This window comes from Arvicanthis niloticus, chromosome 26, assembly GCF_011762505.2.
Source record: "Arvicanthis niloticus isolate mArvNil1 chromosome 26, mArvNil1.pat.X, whole genome shotgun sequence".
Lineage (NCBI taxonomy): Eukaryota > Metazoa > Chordata > Mammalia > Rodentia > Muridae > Arvicanthis > Arvicanthis niloticus.
In genome coordinates, this window is record NC_133434.1 from 30,038,330 (window position 1) to 30,061,918 (window position 23,589).

At 44.6% G+C, this 23,589-nt stretch overlaps 1 protein-coding gene across 4 annotated transcripts in view; it reads right to left on the reverse strand.

Moving 5' to 3' along the window:
• Positions 1–23,589, reverse strand: part of Uaca (uveal autoantigen with coiled-coil domains and ankyrin repeats) — an 88,186-nt gene that overhangs the window by 15,474 nt on the left and 49,123 nt on the right. For 2 of the 4 annotated variants that reach the window (XM_076925443.1, XM_076925445.1), the window contains exons 2-13: positions 22,823–22,953; positions 17,685–17,773; positions 14,885–14,949; positions 14,063–14,120; positions 13,331–13,401; positions 13,124–13,230; positions 9,494–9,675; positions 7,719–7,756; positions 4,729–4,797; positions 2,844–2,951; positions 1,212–1,244; positions 339–437 (exon numbers count right to left, since the gene is read on the reverse strand). In XM_076925443.1, the coding sequence (XP_076781558.1) occupies positions 339–437; positions 1,212–1,244; positions 2,844–2,951; positions 4,729–4,797; positions 7,719–7,756; positions 9,494–9,675; positions 13,124–13,230; positions 13,331–13,401; positions 14,063–14,120; positions 14,885–14,949; positions 17,685–17,773; positions 22,823–22,953 (1,050 nt within the window). Of the gene's footprint in view, positions 1–338; positions 438–1,211; positions 1,245–2,843; positions 2,952–4,728; positions 4,798–7,718; positions 7,757–9,493; positions 9,676–13,123; positions 13,231–13,330; positions 13,402–14,062; positions 14,121–14,884; positions 14,950–17,684; positions 17,774–22,822; positions 22,957–23,589 lie in introns of all 4 variants that reach the window. The other 2 variants (XM_076925442.1, XM_076925444.1) reach the window with 1 other exon arrangement.

Below are 23,589 nucleotides of genomic sequence, written 5' to 3' on the forward strand. Positions count from 1 at the left end.
GAGCCCGGGGCGCCCTGATCACTTACATGGCATTTCCCCATTTTTATAGTCACACTATCACAAGTTCACAAGATAAAACAACATGTAAGGTTTTGAAAAAGTACAAGACAAGGAAGAAGGTTCAGGAAGAGAGTTTGGAAAGGAACTAAATGTCACCTACATGCCACCAGTTGAGATGCTCTCACCTAGCCTCCAAGGGGCATGCAGTTAGGGGGCAAATTTGGGAACATTAAAAAAAGAGTGGATTTATAATTCAAGTTCAATTCCGACATCAGGCCCCTTTCCACAACTCACTATGAAGACGAAGAATAAAAGAAAATAATTTAATCTTTTGGTACCTCAAAATATTTAAATCTGGTTTTCAGGGCCTCGATGGTTCGTAAGCTTTCCTCATGTTGCTTTTCTTTAGCTGCCAAAAGGGTCTTCAGCTTTTCTCTCTGAAATGGGAGGGAGGAATAGAGTAAGCTGACCCTGTGCCGGAGATGCAGTAAACATCTGCCTTGACCCTGTGCTGGAGATGCAGTAAACATCTGCCTTGACCCTGTGCAGGAGATGCAGTAAACATCTGCCTTGACCCTGTGCAGGAGATGCAGTAAACATCTGCCTTGACCCTGTGCCGGAGATGCAGTAAACATCTGATTTGAAATGGGTGTTGGGAGCCAAGTCCTAGCAGAAAGCGGCTATCATCTTTGCAGCCATCTCGGACCATATACCCTGACAAGAGACTTGCTTTGCAAGCAGCCCACAACAGCTGAGCACACTCTGCTAAACATCTTGTTTTTCCCACATATCTTGTTTTGTTGTTTACTGCCCCCAGCTGCAAGGTACAGGTGGTAAAGTGGCTTCAGCTGCGTTCCCCCGATTGTACTTATATATACCCAGGATTTCCTTTCAATAAAGGGGACTTGATCAGACAACTGTCTTGTCTCCATTCTTCACATCTCTTGCCCCTCCATCCCTACTCTCTCTCTTGCTAGACCCTGTTGACTGACCCACATGGACCAGGTCACCTGGCATCCCAACGTGGGGCACGGACCGGAGCACCTGGCCCCCAAATGTGGGACAACATGGGGCAGCGTGGAGCAGCGAGGGCTGGGACAAATGGGAACCTGTGTTCCTGCCCTTCTCAGTCAGGACTTGAGTCTCTGCTTCAGTCCTGGTCTCTATTTACAAGACATACGTAAGCTTTAAAATAGAACGTGGCAGCCTACCTCGCTTTCCAGATCATCTGCGACCATTACCTCCTAAGATTAAGAAGAAGAAACATGTTTTAATTCTTGAACATTTACCTTAGAGAAGATAAGCCTGGGAAACAGCTTACAAAGGAGTGGTATGTGTCCTTAAAACCGGGAACAAGGGTGTGAGGAAACACGTCTCTGGGCACGGCATCTGTCCTGTGAGCTGTCAGTCATTCTTCTAACTGCAAAAGCATCTTGATTCATGAGTCAAACATCTCTAGACTGCTCTTCCGCCTCCGTCAACAGACTTCAGCCCGAGAGTTGGTTTTTACCTCTCCGCTCTCTTTCTGGGGTACCTATTAGCTCAGAGGCTGAGGCTCTCATCTGCTCCCCGTCTCCCGTTCTCCACACTTGCCAAGTCCCTACCTTTGCAGAGGTTATGGGACATTTCTCCAGTTTTATTTTTGGAGTCAGAATGTTCCCTCTTTAAACATCCTATTTTTAACACATACATAAAACTTCCTCTTGTCTCATGGATAATACTAACAGTGGACAGTGTGGAGTTTTATTTTTGGATTTCCTTTCCCTGCACAATCCATTGCTTCTGTGTTTCTCCAATGTGTGCTTGGTATCTATATCCTGGGCCTGAGGCTTTCTTAGGATATCTGATACTTTGGGTTTTCCTCGGTGAGTGAGTAGACAACTCGGGAGTTGTACACCTGAGTGCTCCAAGGCGGCCTCACAGCAAGACGATGCTATTGGGCCTACCAGCTCAGCCTACAAGATTAGAGAACAGTAGCATCGAAAAGACAACCATGAAAAGACAACCATGGCATACCTCTTCCTCACGAACACAAACATCACTCAAGATGTCACCATGACAACTCATCTTGGATAAGATGTGCACTCAAAGAGAGACTCAGCTAAACTAGGCTACAGTATTTTCTCCTTTCCTCCTAAAAACAATGCCTTATGGATATTTCTTATGCTTGAAATTTCTTACATATTCATTTGAAAAGGGATTTTATTTTGATTATGTGTATTTATGTGTAAGCAGATGTGCATGTGAGTGTAGGTGCCTGTGGAGGTCAGAAGAGGGTGTTAGAGCCCCTGGAACTGGAGTAACAGGTTGTTGAGTGTGAGCAGCTGGGTGTGGATGCTGAGACCCCTGCAAGAGCAGCACAGGCTCAACTGCTGAAATGCCCATCAGGCCCACACACCCAGCTTTGCACACACCAGAGGACATGCCACACGTCACTGTTCCTGGGACTCTGCTTGGAACAATGCCCCTGGATTATCTCCTCACTCCATCTGGCTTGCCTTCAAAACTTAATGAAGCAGAATCTCCCACAAGAAGGCCCCTCGGGTCCCATGGTGATCTGTCCTCTCATCTAAATGTCAGTCAGCCTGTCAACTGTCCAATGCTAATGTGTATACACACACACATACTTTAATGTTATATGTACACACACACCCTTCCTTTGAAGTTTGTGGTCCCTATAAGATTACAATACCCAATAAGGGCCACAACCCAAGTTAACCCCCTTTAGTGTCTTGACTTGAAGAGAAGAAGCTGCAGGCAATGACTGACTGCAGATGACTTTTGGATTTTCTTTCTTTTTTTTTTTTTTTTTTCTTTCTTTTTTTTTAAATTCAGGCTATTACCTCATTCAGCTGTAACTGTAAACCATTGACTTTATCCAGGAGTATTCTTTGCTCTTGCTGAATCTTCCTCAGCTTCTCTCTCAAATCTTCATTTTCATTTTCTAGATCCTTTGGTAATAAAGAAAATGAATCAACACAACAGAGCAATAACACAGGGAGGCATTGGAACAGTTTAAAGCATAAATGATAGAAAAGGGGTTTTGTGGGGGCTGGAGAGAGAGAGCCCCATGGTTGAGAGTGCTTTCTGTTCTTGCAGAGGACCTGAATTCGGTTCCCAGCACCCATGTTGGGCAGATACCACCTACAACTCCAGCTCCAGGGGATCTGAGGTCTTCTGGTTCAGAGGTACCCGCATTCACATGCACACAGGCACACACACACACACACACACACACACACACACACACACATACACACACACTAAAATAAAATAACTATACATTTTTTAAAAAGTGTTCTGTGTATTTTGTTTTGTTGGCAATGCTGGGTTTCAAGCTCAGGGCCCTGCACATGCCCTGCACATGCCCTGCTTCAGGCCACATCCCTCATGAACAATGTAATAGTTTGAGCAGCTCTCACATGACTGAGAAGTCTGAAAACCAACAGTAAAATCACTGCTGTAATAGCTGGTGAGCTCGAGCAAAACAAGAACACATAAGTGTCACTGTGAGAAGTGAAAAATGCAAGCAGCTTATGGAAGGAGACATGGTGGCAGATGGATGTGCACTCTTAGCCTCTGCTTAGGAGTTCCCACACTTAAGAGCGTTCCAGACCTTTTCCTAAACTGATCCGCATATGATGGCTCTGAGAAAGCACTATCATCTCCTATATAAGGGCACAGTTTACATGTTTTACGTTTTATTTTTAGGGGTGTCTATGTCCACATGAGTGCAGTGCCCCCAGAGACCAGAAGAGGGCGCTAGATCCCCGAGAACTGGAGATACAGTAGGTTGTAACTCACCTTTCATACATGCTGGGAACCAAACTCAGGTCCCCTGAAAAAGCAGTATGTTCTCTTAACCACTGAGCCATCTCTCCACCCCTGCTCCCCAAGCCCTTTCTTTGAGACAGAGTATCCATCCATAGCCCAGGTTAGCCTTGAACTCATGGCAACCTTTGTACCCCTGCCTCTCAAATACTGGAAATACAGGCATGAGCCACCCCAACCAGTGATAGTCTACTTCCTTATGCTACACCACAAAGGAAAAACCCAAACCAAACACTCATCTGTCAGACTGAAAGTAGCGGCCCATTTAGTCCGAAGGTAGTTCAATCAAGGACACTAATTAAGGTTCTTACTACAATATAGCCCATGTACTAATTCCTTCCAGTAACTTTAGCCAGCATGAAGTGAACGGGCAGTTAGCTCAGTGGAGGCAAATGATACTTTAAGTTTGGGCTGTTTTTCCCTAGCATTGGTGGCTCTCACTGTAAGCACTGTAATTTTCTAGAGTACACGTAAACGTATGGTTTACATGGTAATATTATATCACACATTTATTTTCAATGTTATTGGACTTATTTATATAAGATTCATAAGAAAAGTCAATCCCTAAGGAGGGGACTGGAGCAAAGCCAGCCGCAGACCGTGACAAGTTTTCTATAAGGTCCCCACCGTCTCACCTGCTAATCTGCATACTCTCTTCTTCTCACTGTAAGCAACATTCAAATCATTTTTCTTCTTGAGTTACAAGTATTTGTTTGTTTAATTCATTGAATGTGTGTGTGGGAGGAGGTCACTTGATAAGCCTTTCTCCTTCCACTCTGGGAGACCCAGGGATTGAACTCACGTCACCACACTTGGCGGCAGGCGCCTGTGTGAGCTGAGCCTCAGGCTGTGTGGTGCTTTGCCAGGCAAGTAACACACGCCTGCTTCTCTCTTTACCTGAAAGCTGCGGTGCTCCCTCTGAGCTGACGTCACACTTCCTTCATCTTGAGTGTGCGACAAATTCCGCTTTTGTAAAACATTAAGAAAACATCAGTTAGGATGACGAGTTAGTTACGAGGTGACAGAAAAGGACACTTTCTCTTAATGTAGTGGTTCTCAACTTTCCTAATGCTGAGACCCTTTAACATGTAGAGTTTCTTACGTTGTGGTGAGCCCCCAAATCAAAAAAATTATTTTTGTTGATATTTTATAGCTGTAATTTTGCTACTGTTATGAATCATAACGTAAATATATGTGTTTTCTAATGGTGTTAGGTGACTCCTGTGAAGGGGTCATTCCACCCCCAGGTTGAGAACCACTATCTTAACGGGTATTATACCCATAGGTAGCTTTCAGCTCATCCAATGTTACACTTCCCCATCCTCACCACAAGGTGGCAGTGTTTCCATTTAAAACTGCCAAGTGGAACTGAGGATACAGGCATTAAGTAAATCAGAATTTTAAACTTCTACTAAGGATGTCTCTTAACTAAAGTCACAAACGTTTAAAAACAAAAAAAAAAATGTGTGAGAGACACAAAACAAAAAAGTCATTCTATAAATTTCCACCTGCCACCTAAAGGAACGAACCCATTTAAAAACATTGGCGGAGGGAGATGAAGTCACGCTAAGTTTAGAAGACAGTATGGGTGTCTTTACTTCTCTGAACATGGCTGGAGAAAAAGCTCACGAAGCCAGTGAAGGAAGAGACAGACAATGGTTCAGCCGAAGCTGCACAGAGAGCTGTGCAGACCTAAGCTGGGCATGCCTCTGCTCCTGTATACCTGCTGCTTTGAAATTCTATTCCAGATTAGCTTTAACAAAACCACACAGCAGTTGAGGACAAACACTACCTTAGTGCTCACCCACACCCATCTTTAAATCTGCACAACAGCTAATCCAGGGATCTAGTTCTCTGTTCTTGAGTTGTTTTTGTTTCTTAAAGCTACTGATTTAATCCTCCAAGGATCTATTTTTTGTATATGAGGTTTGTTTAATCAAGTTTTAGACCATCGTTTGCACAGGTCTGGAGGGAGCATCAGAAGGCAGACTCCACGACAGAGTCCTGCAGCCATCATTTGGTCTGCACTATTTTCCCAGCTCCGGTCACCAGATGGCGTCTGACAGCTCTTGGGCCACTCTGTTCCATTCTCTCTCCATCTTCCCTTCCTGACTCTCACACTGTCCACTCTCACCTGCCAGGCTCAAACGGACTACATCAGTTCTACCCATTAAGGCTCAGGAGAACCTTCCAGGCACCGCTGGCTCCCTGTGGCAGCGCTGCACACTGACTGGGGACTTCCATCCTGCCTCTGCTAGTCAGCAGTCCTGTGGCAAGGTACATCTGAAGTCCTGAGCATGGGAAGCCCTGCTTAACCTGGCGTCTGGCCTCCTTACACCTGGGCATACCACTGCCGTCACACTGACCTTGCCCACCCTCCCTCAGGAAGGCTCCTCACACAGTGTGTGCTGTCAGCTTCATTATGCCTCTGTGCAGTCTTTTATCACAGACCACAGACACGGTGTCTCCTCGGCTCATTGTGCATCCCTGTTACTAACCGGACCACTCCAGGAGGGCAGGGACTCAGCACACCACACATCCACCAGCACTTGGAAGAGCACTGGCCCCCTACAGGTGTTCAACAAGTCCCCTACTGAACAAAGGCCATTCTGCCTTTGTTCACTACATTTGGGCTCTCTGACACTAGACACACAGCAAAGGACAAATCCAATCGACAAGTGATCTCTATAAATATGTTCAATAAATCAAAGAAGCGTGGGTTTTGGAGCCATTTTGTCTTATGTTCCCAGCAAAATATTGATTCCTTGCATTCACCGAGATAATTCCTATATCAGGGAGCAAAGTCCCATTTCCATACTGATTATCAATAACTTGTGTATTTCAGAACTCTACGCTTTAGTTTATCTGGTCAACAGGGAAGACTGGAGCATCAGCAACAGACGAGACCCATGCATGAACGTGCTGGGGTCCGATGGGTGAATGACAGGCGTGCCGCAGCTGCAGCGTGGCCTTCAGATGGTGTGAACGGGCGGATGATGTGATGAGAGGGAGATGCTAGAAAAGTACCTGGTTCCTTCCTCCTCAGAGCTGGGAAGTGGCCAGACTCCCTGACTAGAGCGAAGTGGGGAGCCTGGAAGGGAACGGCCAGCAGAGGAAAACTGGCAGCTCAAGCTTTGGAGCCAGGGTGTAGTGAACCAAACCCCACTCTAACTTGGAGAGATGAGAAGACAATGTAAGAGTTTCACTCAAACCGGGATGCAAAGCAGGGCAGGTCACAACGAGATTTGTTAAAATTAGTACCGACTAAAGTGTTTTGTGGATTGTGCTATTTTTTAAAAAATTAGTCAAACTCCCTAGTTAAACACATATAGAAAAGACACTAAAAAGAAATAAGACATTAACAGTGGTATTGAAATCATGATAAATAACCAGTTCTGAACTGTGTTTAGGAGGGTATGTTGGTACACACCTATTATCTCTGAAACAGGAGGCCAGCAAGACCAGGGCCAGCCTGGACTACACAGCAAGACTCCTGCCTCCACACACAAAAACAAATCCACTTTTTTTCTTCGTTTCTTATTTCAGTGGAAGAATCTTCTCTAACAGCTCTAATCAGCTCTGTTGTTAAGGCCAAAACTCCTTGAAGAATCTCAGGAAGGTCTGCCTCTCACACAGGACGAGTGGGATGTTCCAGGCCCTGGTGGGGATGTGACTTCCTACCCTTGCCTCAAGCTGAGTGGCACAGTATTACTCACTCACAAATTCTCGTGCCCTGAACACATACTTTGTGGGCACTGACTCTCTGAGGGCAGACAACATGTGGCTAAACTGGAAACACCCAGGTGCAACCGCTAACCAGATAGAAGGAAGAAATTACTTAACTGGTACAATTAAATATTTTTTTAAAAATGTACGTAAAGGCACACCTGTTGCAAAGGCGGTCCTTTCTTCCAAAGTTCTCTCCCTAAGGATTTAAAGAGAAGGCCGGTTAGACAGTAGCATAACCTAGGCAGAAGGCCTCGCCAGCCGCACCATTGGGGTACCCTAGGTAAGGCCTCCCCAACTATGGCATCAGGGTAGCGTAGGCTGACAGGCATTCACCAACAGTACCACAGAGACGACATCCAATTTTCCTTTACAGCTTTAATTTTCCTTTAGAGCTTGCTACGTTCTAGTTTATTCCCAAAACTTATGCTTAAAAAGGTAGTGAGATAGTTAGTCCATTTTATCTACCAAAATAGAGAGGATTTTTTAAAAAAATGATATTCATATAAATAGAAAGGTAACTTCTCAAGTTATGAAAAAAACTTAAGTAGGCATATCCTGTAACTGAGTAATTCAAATTGTAGGAAATGCTGTTCTTAAAGACTCGTTTTATTTGTTACTCATGAGTATGCTGGGGGATTCATGCAGCCAGTGCGCACAGAGCAGCCGGCCCCTGGAGCTGAAGTCACAGGCAGCTAGGAGCCACCCGACCTGTGTGACGGGATCTGAGCTCAGCACTTGTAGAAGAGCAGCAAGTGCCCTCAGCTGCTGAGCCATCTCTCCTGCCCTCCAGAGACTCACCCAGGTCATTATACAATAGGTAAAAATACTGACACACATGTTAGTAGAAACCTAATAACTTAAACACCACCTATGTAGAGTTGCTTTGTTTAAATAAGTGAAATTGTGTGTATCAATAAGAATTATGCTACAAATGAAATTTATGCAGGAACAGCCTTCCAGATGCATCATATAACACAGCTAAGGCCCAGTTCAGAGTGAGGGTGGCTGCCGTAAGGAACAGGTAAGGAACAGACTAGAAGTAGGATTCAAAATGCTAACAGGGGCTCCCCAGAGATACAGCAAGCAGCTAACTGTACTGTATATAACTGTCTATAGCCTCCAGCTTTTCCTGAAGACACAGACACATACTTGGCACAGGTGTTTGGCACATGCCAGATGAGTATTTTAAATACACTGATACTTTCTTTAAAACTTTTTTTTTTTTTTTTGACCGTCTAGGGCTAAAAAGGTAGTTGAGTGGTCAAGAGCACTTACTGCTCTTGCAGAGGACCCAAGTTCAGTTCCCAGCATCCATTCTGGTGGCCCACAACTGCCTGCAACTCTAGCTCCAGGGGATCTGACACCCTCATCTGTCACCCCTGAGGGGACCTGGCCTCAGTGTGCAATTGCACTAAGGTGCACATACCTCCCCACCCCCAAACACAAATATATACACATAATTTTTTTTTTTTTTAAATCTAAACAAACAAATTCAAAACAAACTTAGGATCTCTGTGGGGCCAGCCTAGTCTACTAAGTTCCAGGATGGCCAGGACTATATACTATGACCTTGTCAAAAAACAAAGACACGAAAAGCTTGGTAAGTATAAAGGCTCCCTCCTCATTATCATCAGCGTGGGCAGCTTTTATGTGTCCATTACAGTATTAGGAGGACGCCCCTGGCGCCTCTCCTTACTCAGCTAGAGTCAGGCCACAGTGATCAGGGATAGCCTGAGTGTGGCTCAGCTACCTTGAAAAAAGTTCAGTTCCAGCCCCCGCAAAGCAGCTCTGGCTCTGGGGTGGCTCTGGGAGATCTGACACCCTCCTCTGGCCTCTACAATACCTACCCCACAGACCAGTTCATAGACCACAGAATTAAAGCTAAAACTTCAAAACACTTTAAAACATGCCCTTTATAGAAACCCACTGTCACCTTTGTTGGTGGTTTCTGACGCCGTCTTCAGTAGGTTCAGGATGTCCAGATTGTCACCAATTCTCGCATAGTAAGAACTGTCATGGCCCAGGGCATCCAGCAAGGTCAGGTCGGCGCCATTTTTCACAAGGACTTCTACAGCGTCTCTGCAACCGTACTCGCAGCCCAGCATGAGGGCTGTCCTGAAAGCAGACAGAAAACCCAAGACCTTGTGGAAACTCCAAGGAATAGTCCAGAAATACTGTATTAGGAAAGCCCCCCTTTTAAAGAGCAGATGCCACCTCAAGAAGTTACATTTCCTACGGATTCAGAGATTATTTTATCTTTTAACATCTTTAATTCATCACATTTCTAAAATAAACATTCACACGAACTTTTCCTACAAATCCCTCCCCCAGTAGAGGAAATCAGACTCTGCTCTTGATGTTCTGTTTGAAGGAGTCTTGCTGGGCTGGGGAGGCAGCTCGGTTGCACACTGCTTGCCTGGCATGCACAAGGCCCTGAGTTTGATCCCCAATACCCTGTAGGCAGGGCTGTATGTGCCTGTGATCTGTACACCCACGAGATAAGGGCCCGAGGATCAAAAGACCAAGGTCATCCTTAGCGTCATGGCAACTGTGAGGCCAGCTTGGGATACATGAGACCCAGTCCTAAGTAAATAAATAAATGAATAAATAAATAAGCAAGCAAATAAATAAATAAAGCATAGGAGCCAGGATGAAAGAGCCTCGCTTCCTCGCCTGCAGGCCTTTCAGAAGCAAGCCCTACTATCATGAATCTCTTTATCCTGCTTCCACATGATGTTCATAGGAACATCCCAGACTTGTGTCTACAAACAACAGTCATGTGGCAGTACAATTGAGTTCCTACTAAGTCAGGAGAATCCTAGAAAGTCTTGTCACATCTACCCTAACCACTGAGGAACAGACACCTGATGAAATACTGAGAGATCCTGCATCTCTGCGAGTGGCTGAATTAATCTAATGAGTGACTTCCTCTGTAGCTAATAAAATAACTGAGCCTGTATCTACTAAACTGACGGATCCTATAGCTACTAATGTGACTTCCCCTCCATCTACCAAAGCAGTTCATCCTACATCTAATGAAGCGACTGACCCTATATCCACTGAAGTGTCTGCTTCTATACCCACTAACGTGACTGACCCCATGTCCAATCAAGCGACTTACCCCATTGCCACTAAAGTAACTTATCCTATATCTGACTCCTGTTTCAAATGTGAACACTGGATATCTTTGTCTTGTTTTTCTATGCATGCTGTCTTCTGTAGCCATGTCCCTCTGTAGCGGCTATATAAACATCTATACTTGAATTAATAAAATTTTTCTCACTAGATTAAAAAAATGCTAAAGATAGAACAAGAAGAAAAACTGAAATAGTGTCACAAGTTATATTTTCCAAACCATCTACTACAAGCTCACACAAATATGCATGGCCTCTCCTCACCTTGGCAGTGAGTGTCCAGTGAAAGCAAAGTGCTTTGAAACACTTAAGGTCGACAGAAATATCAAACACTGTAATGGGGGGGAGTCTGCATGGGGGGCCTTCTTTAATCCCAAACTTAACTTTAAAACCACATCTTCTTAATCATGCCTGGAATCAGAGCGTAATATCTACGTGAACGGGAATGCAGAGATGCCTCAATCACTCTGGCGCCTTACTTAAGAATTTTCTTCTTTGAAATATATAAAAATAAAGGGGATTTACGGGGTGGGCAGGGCACGGGACCATGGCAGAGTATGATCAGTATATAACATGCTTGTCTGAAGATACCCTTATGTAACATCACACCATGTTCAAGAAATATATACAATAAGAGTTTTAGAAAACACTTCAAACAGAAATATCTGCATAATAAAAACTCAAGCTAAAAACTCTAATACTTAAATACTACTTTATTATATCCGCCTTCTTCCAGTGAGTTACAAACAATAGGATGCATGTTTAAAAGAATAAAATTAAGAAAATGGGCATTTTTTAGTAATTTAAAATGCTCAGAAATTTTGGCTAAAAATATTATAATAAATAAAATAATTGAGGGAATATTTTCCAGTAATTTGTCAACAGAAAAGAACCAAGATTGTAAATTCCAGTATAAGTAAACACTGTGAAATAATTGATCAAGAAATGAGACAATTATAGATAGAAATTACAAGACCATGTCAACTGAAATAGCATTAAATGCAGAAGGAAATATCAATGAAGAGACTCTGTCCTGGTTAGCTTTGATTCATAACTGAACCAGCTTAGAATCATTTGAGAAGAAAAGCCCCAGTTGAGGGATTACTTAGAGCAGACTAGCCTGCAGGCACACTGTGGGGGATTTTCTTGATTGTTAATTAACGTAGGAAGTCCCAGTCCACTGTGGGCAGCACCATCCCTAGGCAGGTGAATTTGGACTGTACATTAAAAACTAGCTGAGCGTGTGCCTGAGAGTCAGCCAGCAGGCAGTGTTCCTCCGCGGCTTCCACTTCAAGCTCTTGCTTAAGTCCCTGGCCTGGATTCCCTCAATGATAGACTGTGCTCTGTAAACTAAAATAAACCCATCCCTCCCTCCCCTAAGCTGCTCTATCCCAGCCACAGGAAGGAAACCAGAACAAGCCTCTAAGGCACAGAATGAACCAGGCCTGGATGCAATATTACTGAGTCCTGACAGGCTAAGGGGAATCCCCAAGGAAAACACAAAGTGGCTCACTGTCAAACTTCAGGGTACCCAAGCACCACTTTAATCTCAAGATATTCTCTCATGTAAAGAAACAGACTGTAGATATAATCTTATAAATTGTCTATAAGTGTACCTATAACATTAAAGACCTTTAGAATGTTTTAAATAGCCGGGGTAGGATTCCTCTTTTCTTAGGTTTCTGACCCAAATATGGGCCCTTAGTGTAGTGAGAATTTTGGTTTCTTTAGTTATGCTATGGGAATATGTTTTCCTTTCGATCCCAGGTGTGAGATGTGGGACTGCTTCAGACTGTCCACAGCAGCTGACTCGGACTTGTGTCCTGCTCTGACAGGGTCATGACTCCGCTAGATGCAGAGTTTATGTTTGAAATTCTGGGGACTCTTGAGAGGGCACAGAAATTCAAGAGGTGGGGCTACTGCTCCCCCTGCTACTGCTGCTCCCTCTGCTACTGCTGCTCCCTCTGCTACTGCTGCTCCCCCTGCTACTGCTGCTCCCTCTGCTACTGCTGCTCCCCCTGCTACTGCTGCTCCCCCTGCTACTGCTGCTCCCTCTGCTACTGCTGCTCCCCCTGCTTCTGCTGCTCCCTCTGCTTCTGCTCACCCTGCCACTACTGCTGCTGGATTGCTGTTTGCTGGTTGGCACTATCCTGACAATGAATATTGGACTTACTCCCAAGGAACTCGATAGCCCTCATCAGCAGAAAGTAGCCGAGTAACATCACAACCCACCTTCCCTCTACCTTTCTCTCCTACCTTGCATTGGGGGAGGTTGGAAGGGATACAGTGGGGAAGGGTAGTAGGGAAGGGAACCCAAGTTGGTGCTTTTTCTCAGCATTTGTCCAAGGAGAGCAAGTTGGGAAGGCCATGTCCTAGCAACAGTGTCGCAGACCTCCAGCTGCTACAAGGGACCACCACAAAAGAATCACCTGTTTTGTTTGTCTCTGGAATTGACATCCGCCCCTCTGTCTATCAGCAACTGACAAATTGTCGGCCTGCACATCTGAGTTGCCAGAACAAGTGGTGTCCGCCCGTCCTAAGCGACAAGAAAAACAAAGTGACATTAAGGCAGGAGTCTTCCAGGAAGTGAGTGTCACAACATGTCAGTTGAAACGAGGGGAAACAAACTGACTTACTATATCTTTGGCATTCACGGAGGCCCCGTGGTCACAGAGCAGCTGGATACTGGAAGGACAGTCTGCCATGGCTTAGAGAAACAAAGGACAGTGACAAACAGTGAGCATGCTGTCAGGGGGCGCACTGCTAGGTCCAAGTAAGGCAGCCTAAATACTGCACTCTGCAAGCTACAAACTCCACATCCTTCTCTCTCAGCCCGGCACAGAAGAAGAGCTCTGCTAATTGTAGAATTATTATTTGTTTCGCACTCCTGGCCAACAGGAATCTGCATTATTGCTCCTCACATCTTTCCTGTCTACCAAACTGGACAACCTGTAAATATTGACTGAATAAATCTTTTATTTCAAGACTGAAGTTTTATTTTACTTTTAATTATGTGGGCGTGTGTGTAGGGTGGGAGAACAGGGTATGCATGCATGCAGTCCCCACATTGGCCTGAAGAGGCCATCAGATCACCTGGCGATGTCGTTAGCCACCTAACATAGGTGTAAGGAACTGAACTCAGGTCCTCTGGATGAACACAAAGCTCTCTTAATTGCTGAGACATCTCACCCACCCCTGAATGAATCTTTTTCAGCTGCAATTAGTAAATTTCAATTTTAAGCATACAAATTAGTTACTACTTTTTCTTCACCAATTATCCAAATTAATTAATGTTAAACCCTTAAAATTACTTTCAGGGATTTGATGTATTCAGAAACCATCGTGTCCAGGAGGAACTCTCTGCTCACCTGCGTCGTGAAGAGCAGTTCTTCCCTGCAGGTCCACATGCTCAGTGGGACAGTTGTACTGGTGAGACAGAGTGACAGGGTGATGTGGGAGAGCTTTGTTTTAAAATTCACAATCCACATTCGAATGAACAGCTGTTATTTAATTTTAAAATATTCCACTTATCAAAGAAAGTAAAGACACTCAGACAATATACTAAATATTTTGACATGAAACAAATAAAATAATGTCACATAACTGTGAACCGAACAGTATTTCACCCAACAGGAAACATATGCCCCTTACAATAGCCGGGAGTATTGAAAAGATGGTATTGTTTGGGCTTATTTTTTCCAACAAGAGGTAAAATGAGTCTGGAGAGCAAACCAGTTCTAAGATCAACACAGGGCTGGACACTCCAGCCAAAGGCTTCATGTAGCCAAGTGGCTTGCACGAGCCCGTGGCTGCCTGTTGAAAACTCATGCCGTTACTCTCATGCTGTGTAAGTCATCTGTGTGGAGACACAGAAAGACACACAGGAGCCTGCCTGCCTCTCCTCTGTCTCATGCCATCTCTAGGCAGCAGAAAGCTCTGGCCCCCAGCTCATATCAACAGGAAGGCCAAGTCTTCACTGTTTATTTTTAATACACTGAGTTATGTGATTCACTTCCCTTGCGTTTTTGTTCCTTATTGTTCACATTCCTTCACAAAGGATGGAAAAATTACCAGTTTAAGTGAATAGTTAGGGCTCGCCCGCCACTCTTTGATCCCAGATTCTGAAGACACCAAGAGCACACTCAAGCTTTAGGGCCTTACTTAGAAGCAAGTGTCCCCACCATGCCTACCTGTAGAAGTTTCTGCAGGCACAACGCGTGTCCGTATTTAGCTGCCAGGTGAAGCGCATTCCTCCCTACAAAAGCAAACATTTCAAGGCTGTGTGAAGGATTATTTTCTTCATACAGGAGTCTTCATAGCAATACGACATTTTTTTGCCCAATTGGTTGATAGTATATTTAACTTATAAACAGACTTTCAGTTCCTAAGATGTTTGACATTTTAGTAACACACACACACACACACACACACACACACACACACACACAGAGGCAGCTAAAAAAACGAATCCTGTAAGATCCTAATGGGTAAGAGGTCTGTCCTCGTGTGCCTCCGAACCTTCAGAACAGACGGCAGTGCCTGAGACATAGTAGTTACACAGTGGCACAGGATGAACAGGAAGGAAAGTGCTCTGAAGATGACTCAGTGGATAAAAGCACTGGCTACTCTTGCAGAAGTCCTGGATTCAGTTCCCAGCACCCACATGGTGACTCCAACCAGCTGTAAGTCCAGTCTCAGGGAATCTGACGCCCTCTTCTGGCTTCACCATGATGTACAGTCACACATGCAGGCAAAACACCAATCCACATAAAATAAAAAATGAATACATTTTTTTAAGGGTAAGAAAGGTGGTATAGAAAAGAAAAAGAAACACTTAGGTTTCACCTAACATTTCTGGCTAGCTAGTGTGGGCACAGAAAATGGAAGATGTGAAAAACTGATGGCCCATGACATGTGAGAGGCTGGGGAGAGGAGGCCATCAGTCTGAGAGGCTGACTCTATTTTTACAGGACAAACCTGTGAAGAACATCATATATACTCTCTCTCTCTCTCTCTCTCTCTCTCTCTCTCTCTCTCTCTCTCTCACACACACACACACACACACACACACACACACACACACGTCTATAGGCGGAGGTATCCATGTACCCCTGTTCTCCTCTCCCACCACGTGGGTCCATGTGGGGATCAAACTCAGGTTATCCAGCTTGGGGGCAAGCACCTTTGTCCACTGAACCATCCTGTTGTCCCTCCTAACTATGTTCCCTTACACATACACCTCACTTAGATAATGAAAGGCATCAGGGTTTCATGGGCTGTGCCAACATCCAACCTGTAATGCCCTTTTGCTCTTTCCAGTATCACAAATTTCTTAATGTGTGGCTTGCTTTCACAAGCACATTGGCTAAAAAGGAGAAACACACGGGCTTCCCACACCCACACAGTTTGACGTGAGTTTAAGTAAGCTGTACGTTTCCCCAGGTCTGACCAGCCAGGTTCTAACACAAACCACAGAGAACACAGGTCTATCAGCAGGTCCGGACACAGCATAGCCAACTATACCCATCACCCTCTAGTGTGTGGGACACGACTGTGTCACATTTCAGTTCCTGAGATGCAGGTGTAGCTCAGAGAGCTGGCAGGAGGGCTCAGGGGACAGAGGCAGTCGCTTCCTGACTGCTGACCCAAGTTCTTTTTGTTTGTTTTTTTGTTTTGTTTTGTTTTGTTTTGTTTTTGAGACAGGGTTTCTCTGTATAGCCAGGGTTGCCCTGGAACTCACTCTGTAGACCAGGCTGACCTTGAAACTCAGAAATCTGCCTGCCTCTGCCTCCCAAGTGCTAGGATTAAAGGCGTGTGCCACCACTGCCCGGCTGTGACCCAAGTTCTATCCTCAGGATCCACACAGTAGAAGGAGAGAGTCAGTTTCTGCTTTTGTACTCTGACCTCTGACCTCCACTTGCATACACCCCCACCCAGGCAAACAATAAATAAAAATATCTGAGTTCATCAAAAGCTAAAGCTCTCCACGAAGAAAAAGCAACAGCTGTGTCCAAACACTTGAATGTGCAAACTCAGCAGTGAGATTTAAAACAGGGGTGAGCAAGAGATGAGGAAAAAAACAAAGTTCCAACTGTCTAAACAACTCATGATACAGCCAGGCAAACCCAGGACAGGTTCCCTAGGGGTACTGGTCTCTTGTAGGGCCTGGGGCGAGTGACTAAGAATTCAGCATGTCCAACCCTTGCTGGCTGAGGTGCAGAGAAGATGAATTAACATGGGTAAAGCCTGTAAGGAACTCAGCTGCTCTGAAGAGCTGCCACCCAGATGCTACAGAACGTCAGTTGTCACTATCCTTACTGCCACTGTAGAGGCAGTTATTTTTCCAGCACAGAAGACACCTGAGTGTCAAATGCCCTCGTCACAGAGAAGACACACACAGGATGTGAATATAAACAAACAGCCCCTTAAAGTCTCCAAAGTCGAGCCAGCACTAGCCGGCAGGTCTGCAGCCCCTCCAGCCTAAGTCCCCTGTGCTTGACCTCTCTCTCTCTCTCTCTCTCTCTCTCTCTCTCTCTCTCTCTCTCTCTCTCTCTCTCTCTCATGGTGATACTCAGGAGTAAACGTTTTCTCAACTCAGAAACTCAGGGCTGGAGCAATGGTTCAGCAGTTTAAGAGCACTTGCTGCGCTCTTTTGGAGGACCTGGGTTTGGTTCCTAGTACCCACAGCAGCCAGCTCACAGCCAGCTCACTCATGGGGATTTTACAACCACTTCTGGCCTCTACAGGTCCTGCGCTCACATGGTGCACACACATACAGCCAGGCACACAATGCATACACGTAACATAAATCTAAGCATAAATGGTAAGTAAACAGTTATTTCACTTTTTAAAGTTAGGGCTGATTTTGAATGTGAGGAGTAGCTGAGGGTGAGGGTGTGACTGCTGGAGTATGAAAGGCCCAATCCTTAGGGAGGGAGGGAGGGAGGGAGGGAGGGAGGGAGGGAGGGGCTAATGATGGAGGAGGTGTACCTGCACTGTCCCGGGTTGCAACATCAATGCCGTGCGTAAGAATGGCATTCAGACACTCCAGATTCCCTTTGGATGCCACGACGTGGAAGCTGAAGGAAAGAGAACGCCCGTTATACCCTGGAAACTAACAAAGGCAATTTAAATGCTCATGGAGATAGAGATGGCTCAACGGTTAAGAGCACTGGTTGCTCTTCCAGAGGACCCAGGTTAAATTCCCAGCACCCATATGACAGCTCACAACTATCTGTAACTCCAGTCCCAGGGGATCCAACACCTTCTTCTGGCCTCCTTGGGCTCAAAATATTACATATATGCAGGTAAAACATGCACACACACATTTTAAAAAAATGTTCTATCAACATCATCCCTTAATAATACACACATGTGCGCGCACACACACACACACACACACACACACACACAGCTACAAAGGCTTTGCTTTATTAGAATACCTTCACAAATAGAACATTTTTAATTCCCAGACCTGAAATGCTTAATAATCTGACTCATGAACTAGCCAGGATGCTCTAGAAATATCACCTTAGTATGAAGCACTTTAATATCTGACAGCTTTGATAAGAGGAAATGTCATTATATAATGTCTTTAGCCTTCTAATTTATTATTTTGTGAACAATACCCCTGGTGCTTTGAACTGAATAAATGTATCCTGGAATTTTTCCTTTTGCCCCCCTTTTTTTTGGGGGGGTGCAGGGAGTTGGGGGGGCATGTGTATATGCCTGTGGTGTGTGTGTGTGTATGTGTGTGTGTGGTTTGAGAGTATGTGAATGCACATGAAAGCCCATAGTGACACTGGGAGTCTTCCTTTATCAGGCTCTGTCCTACTCACTGAGACAGGGTCTCTCACTTGAGCCTGCCCAGCTAGCTTGCTCAGAGCCCACCTGTCTCCACTCTCTGAGCTCCAGCTCAGGAGATGATAGGCAGGCCCCTCCCTGCACCCCACATTCCCATGAGTTCAGGAATAAGAACTCTGGTCTTGGTGTTTGGGTGACAAGCAGTCACCCACTGAGCCACTTTCCCAGCACCCACACTGGAACATTTCTAAAGGTTATTCTGTTTGATTTAAAATACACCAAAACTACCCCAGAAAGTTACAGAAGGGGGTTAGACCAAAGCGGAACAGAGTTTATCTCTTCGGAATTACCAAGCTAACCCATGCTTTCTCCCTTCAACAGTGACTATTGTCGACATTGAATTTTTCCTCTTCCACCCATGGGACTGACATTTCACACAAGCAGACCCCATTGATCAAGGTCCCTAACAAGGTAGGTCAAGCCTGCTTAAGACGCTAACTTTGGGGCTAGAAGAGAGGGACCCACAGTTAAGAGCATTTTCTGCTCTTCCAGACAATTCCTAACACCCTCATCAGTTGGCTTACCACAACCCGTAACTGCACCTGAGGACCCGCCCCTCCTGCTCTCCATGGCTCCCATTTACGTGTGTGCACACATACACACATACATATAAAATAAAACCTTTTATCAAATAAAGTGGTACTGACTAAAACCCATCCATCCACTTGTGAGGAGATGAGCATTGTGGGTAAAAGACACTGGAGTCCAAGGTGACAGAGGAGGGAGGTCGTGGGGAAGAGGACCTCCCCCTGAAGATGTCAGGAGGAGGCCGTAAAAGTGCAGACCATGCTGGGTTCACTGTCAGCAGGAGGCCAAAGCAGAGGAGCTCATGTTCCCACTCCTGAAGTCTTATTCTCTGGCACCCCATCCCTGCCTTCACTAGTCTCTGTAGAATTAACATCCTTATGCCATATAAGTCCAATATTGATTCTTTCTGTGGCTGTGGGTCTCTTGCCACTCAACTGCAAACCCAATAAAAGCAGAGTTTAGTGTCTGTTTTACTTTCTGTTACACTCCCAGACACAAGCGTGAAGTCACACTCTCAAATGTCTGAACGAGTAAAGACAAGAGACAAAATCCGGAATAGCTTGCAAATTCATTCTCAGATATCAGGTCTTATGTGACTCTAATAATACTAAGACAGGTGACATGCAACCAGAGAACAAGCTTCCTGAGGACAGCAGGGCTGAGGACAGCTCATAGTACACAGAAGAGCCGGTCCTAACAGACAAACCCCGTTCTCCATTTTAATAGGACAAACACATTTGGACCACAGGCCTCATTCACTCTCCTGAGACACTGAAGAAAAATCATATCCTGCAATGCACACTGTGTGGCCCTCTGGAGACAGGAGTGCCTCCTCCACCCTAAGGTGCTTAAACTCCCAAGACTACGGAAATGCCAGTTTGAGATCATTTGTTCGCACTCAAACTTACAAACTTACAAAGACTGTGGTCTTCATAACAGCACAACATGACACTGACCATGCACACAAGAGCAGGATTCCCAGCTAATCCACAAGCACTGCCTAGGCTGCAGAGCTATAAATAGCAGGCATGCTTCAAGGAGAAGACACGTCAGTCATAGAAACGTGTGCGCAGAGCTATACATGACACACGAGAAAGCATTTTACAGAAATACTTCTTTGTAACTAAGAAAACCTCTTCTTTTTTAAATACACGTAGTGTATGTGTGCGTGGAGGGATATCTTTATATGACTATGTGTCTTTGTGTGTGTGTGTATGTCTGTGTGTGTCTTCATATGTCTGTGTGTGGGTGTGTGGGTCTGTATATGTATGTCTGTATTAAATGTCTATGTGTTTTTGTGTGTCTGTATGTCTGTGTGCATATCTGTGTGTATGTATGTGTGTGTGTTTATGCCTGTGTGCTTGAGGATGTCTGGAGGCCAGAGAGAGTGTTGGCTTCTGCTGGAGCTGGAGTTACAGGATTATGTGCCTGCACTGGATGCTCTTGATCAATAAACTTGGTTTCTACCACTACCACCATCCCCAGTGTCTTTCTGGAACCACAATATGTTTAAGAAGTACTTGTTGCTTCTTAAAAGAATTTTGAAACCTTGGGACTAGAGAGATGGCTCTGAGGTTAAGAACACTGGCTACTCTTACAAGAAGACATAGATTCGATTCCATACACACAGTGGCCCACAAATGTCTATATCTCCAGTTCCAGAGAATACAATGCACTTTCCTGGCCTCTGTGGGCTCCTGAATATTTGCCCACATATATACACTTGGGCATGCACACACATATATATACACATAAAATAAAGAAAATATTTTCAAAAGTAAAATTTAAAAAAATGAAAACAAAATGTTTTCAAAATGAAATTGTCTTTAAATTTTTCAAAATAAGCTGGGCAATGGTGGTGCACACCTTTAATCCCAGAACTTGAAAGGCAGAGAGAGGCAGGTAGATCTCCTCTGTGAGCTCAGCCTAGTCTGCAGAGCAAGTTCCGGGACAGCCAGGGCTACAAAGAGAAACCCTGTCTCGAAGAAACATAATGAAACAAATTCAAAATTGAAAATAAAACAAGTCAAACTAAAATTGTTTTGCCATACAGATATAGAAGATACATCTATAACACACATTAAAGTTAGCTAAATACAAAATGCTTTCATTAAGAATATATCTATATATATGTATATATGTATATATATGTGTATATATATGTATATATACATATATATATGTATACATATATATATATTTAACCATATAAATAAAAAGGGAAACATTCTGCCCTGTGAGTCCCAGGTAGACGGCTACTTCTTACAAAGAATACCTGGCAGTCTAACAGGACCCAAGTGTTCACCAAATGACACTGACTCTGTGTGGCTCAGTTAGTAAAGATAATCCCACGAATGACACCAGACACTCAAGCAACTGCCCATTCCACCCATCCCAAACACCGAAAGAACGAGAACTGTGGGCACACACAGAGAGGGCCTTAGCGTTGGGGGAGGAAGAGACTAGACAGACAACTCACTTCTAGAGATTACATTTTACCATCTGTGCTACAAGCTACATCAAACAGCATAAGATTTGTCAAAAAAAAAATAGGAGAAGGACTAAAAAATAAGTTTTTGAGTTAAAAAGCATGTTACTCGACTGGGCATGATGGTGTACACCTTTTAATGCCAGTACTTGGGAGGCAGAGGCAGGTGGGTCTCCAGGAGTTTGAGGCCAGCCTGGTCTACATCTTGGTGACGTTAGGAAAGGCTACATGGAGAAACCCTGTCTCAATGAAAGCAAGCAAGCAAACAAACACAGCTGCTGGATAAAACTGAAAGACTGAAGCCAACAGTTTCAAGGTTCATTGCTGTTAAAAACCTGAATTTGTAATCTCGCTTTGCTCAACTGAAGTATTACCCATTCCAAAATCATAATCTACATCAAACATTAGTAATTAAATTCCTAATATTTACCTCTATATTTATCATCTCACTTCCAATTACACAATTTTGAAAAACAAACAAACAAACAAACAAACAAACCTGCAAGGCTAGGCCAGGGATTTTAGGAAATGGGACCTTTTACCTCTGGTGCTGGAAGAGTTCCCGGCTACAGTTGCCAGGGCTGTAATTAGAGTCTTAACAGAATCAAGATCTACCCTTTAACCTAACTGCCTCTTAGGCTCAACAAGAAAGGAAACGGTACAGATCTGGGATGGGTGGGGAAGGGACACTGGCTCAGAGGCACAGAGCGAGCTGGGAGTCAGTTCGCACAAACACAGAGGGGGTGGACTCTTTAACTGTGTCCCTGGGGCACACCAGGTACTCCAATTCCTCTCTGCTCTGCTCAGTTTTGCTCAGACAAATTATCTAAATTAAAAACTCAAATTGAGGCTTGGAGGAAAGGCCAGCGTCGTTGACAGAATGCGTCCAAGGTGGAAAGCTGGGGCCTCATCCCAGCTCTGGGACTCCTGAGGTCAGAACAAAGCAATTTACACTCTGAGGACTTCTCTCTGCATCTTCCACTTGGCTGCTTCAAAGATCAAATATGATAAAGGGACTTAAGAAAAGTTTATCAATGAGAATGCCCCAGACAGCACAGGCTGGGCTTTACCTAAGCAGCTGGATACAGAAAAGTATTAAATGAAGGACAATTGTTAGTTTGTCTAAAGTAGTTCGTAGTAAACAGTTCTGTGTCAGACTTTTAAAATCACAACAGGGATAGCCACAGTTCGCAGGTGGCATTTGGACCCCAGGGCCCTACCCAGACCTCAGTGACAAGGGAATACTCACGCAGATCTGCCTTCGACATCCAGCTTGCCTGGATGGACGCCCTTTTTGGCAAGGATGGAGGATACTTTGTCCACATCCCCCCTTTCAGCAGCCTTCATCAACCGGTCATCGTACTTATTCCACTCCGCTGACTGCTAAAAGGAAAGGAGGAAAGAAAGGGCATAGCTTGTTAGTCAGCTTTCCTTATGAAGGAAACACCAGCCAGGCCCTGCAGAGTGTATCACTCGTTCCCAGCTGTACCCCAAATCCTTTTCTCTCTGCTATGCTCACTTGGCCAGAACAGCAGATTACTTATTTATGTATGTATTTAGTTACTTACTAACTTATTGGAGATGGGGTTTCTCTGTGTAGCCCTGGGTGACCTGGAACCAGGCTGGCCTTGGATTCACAGGGATCCATCTGCTTCTGCCTCCTTAGCACTGGGATTAAAGGCGAATAAAACCTTCCCAAATCATGACTCATGAGAAGTCTATCAACCTTAAACTTTCGAGAAAATGTATGTTTTACATGTTTGGTATACTGTTAGTATCTTTGGGGCAAAAAAAAAAAAAAAGATATTAATAATTACTGAACATCCACCCCAAGCCAGGCATGACTCCCCAAGCCAGGCATGACTCCCCAAGCCAGGCATGACTCCCCAAGCCAGGCATGACTCCCCAAGCTATCCCGAGAACTGCAATTCTGAGATACTCTTAACAGCAGAGAGCAGTTACACTCCCAGCATCAAATGACTTGAGTGGTGGAGCTGGGCCTTGGCTCCGACTGCT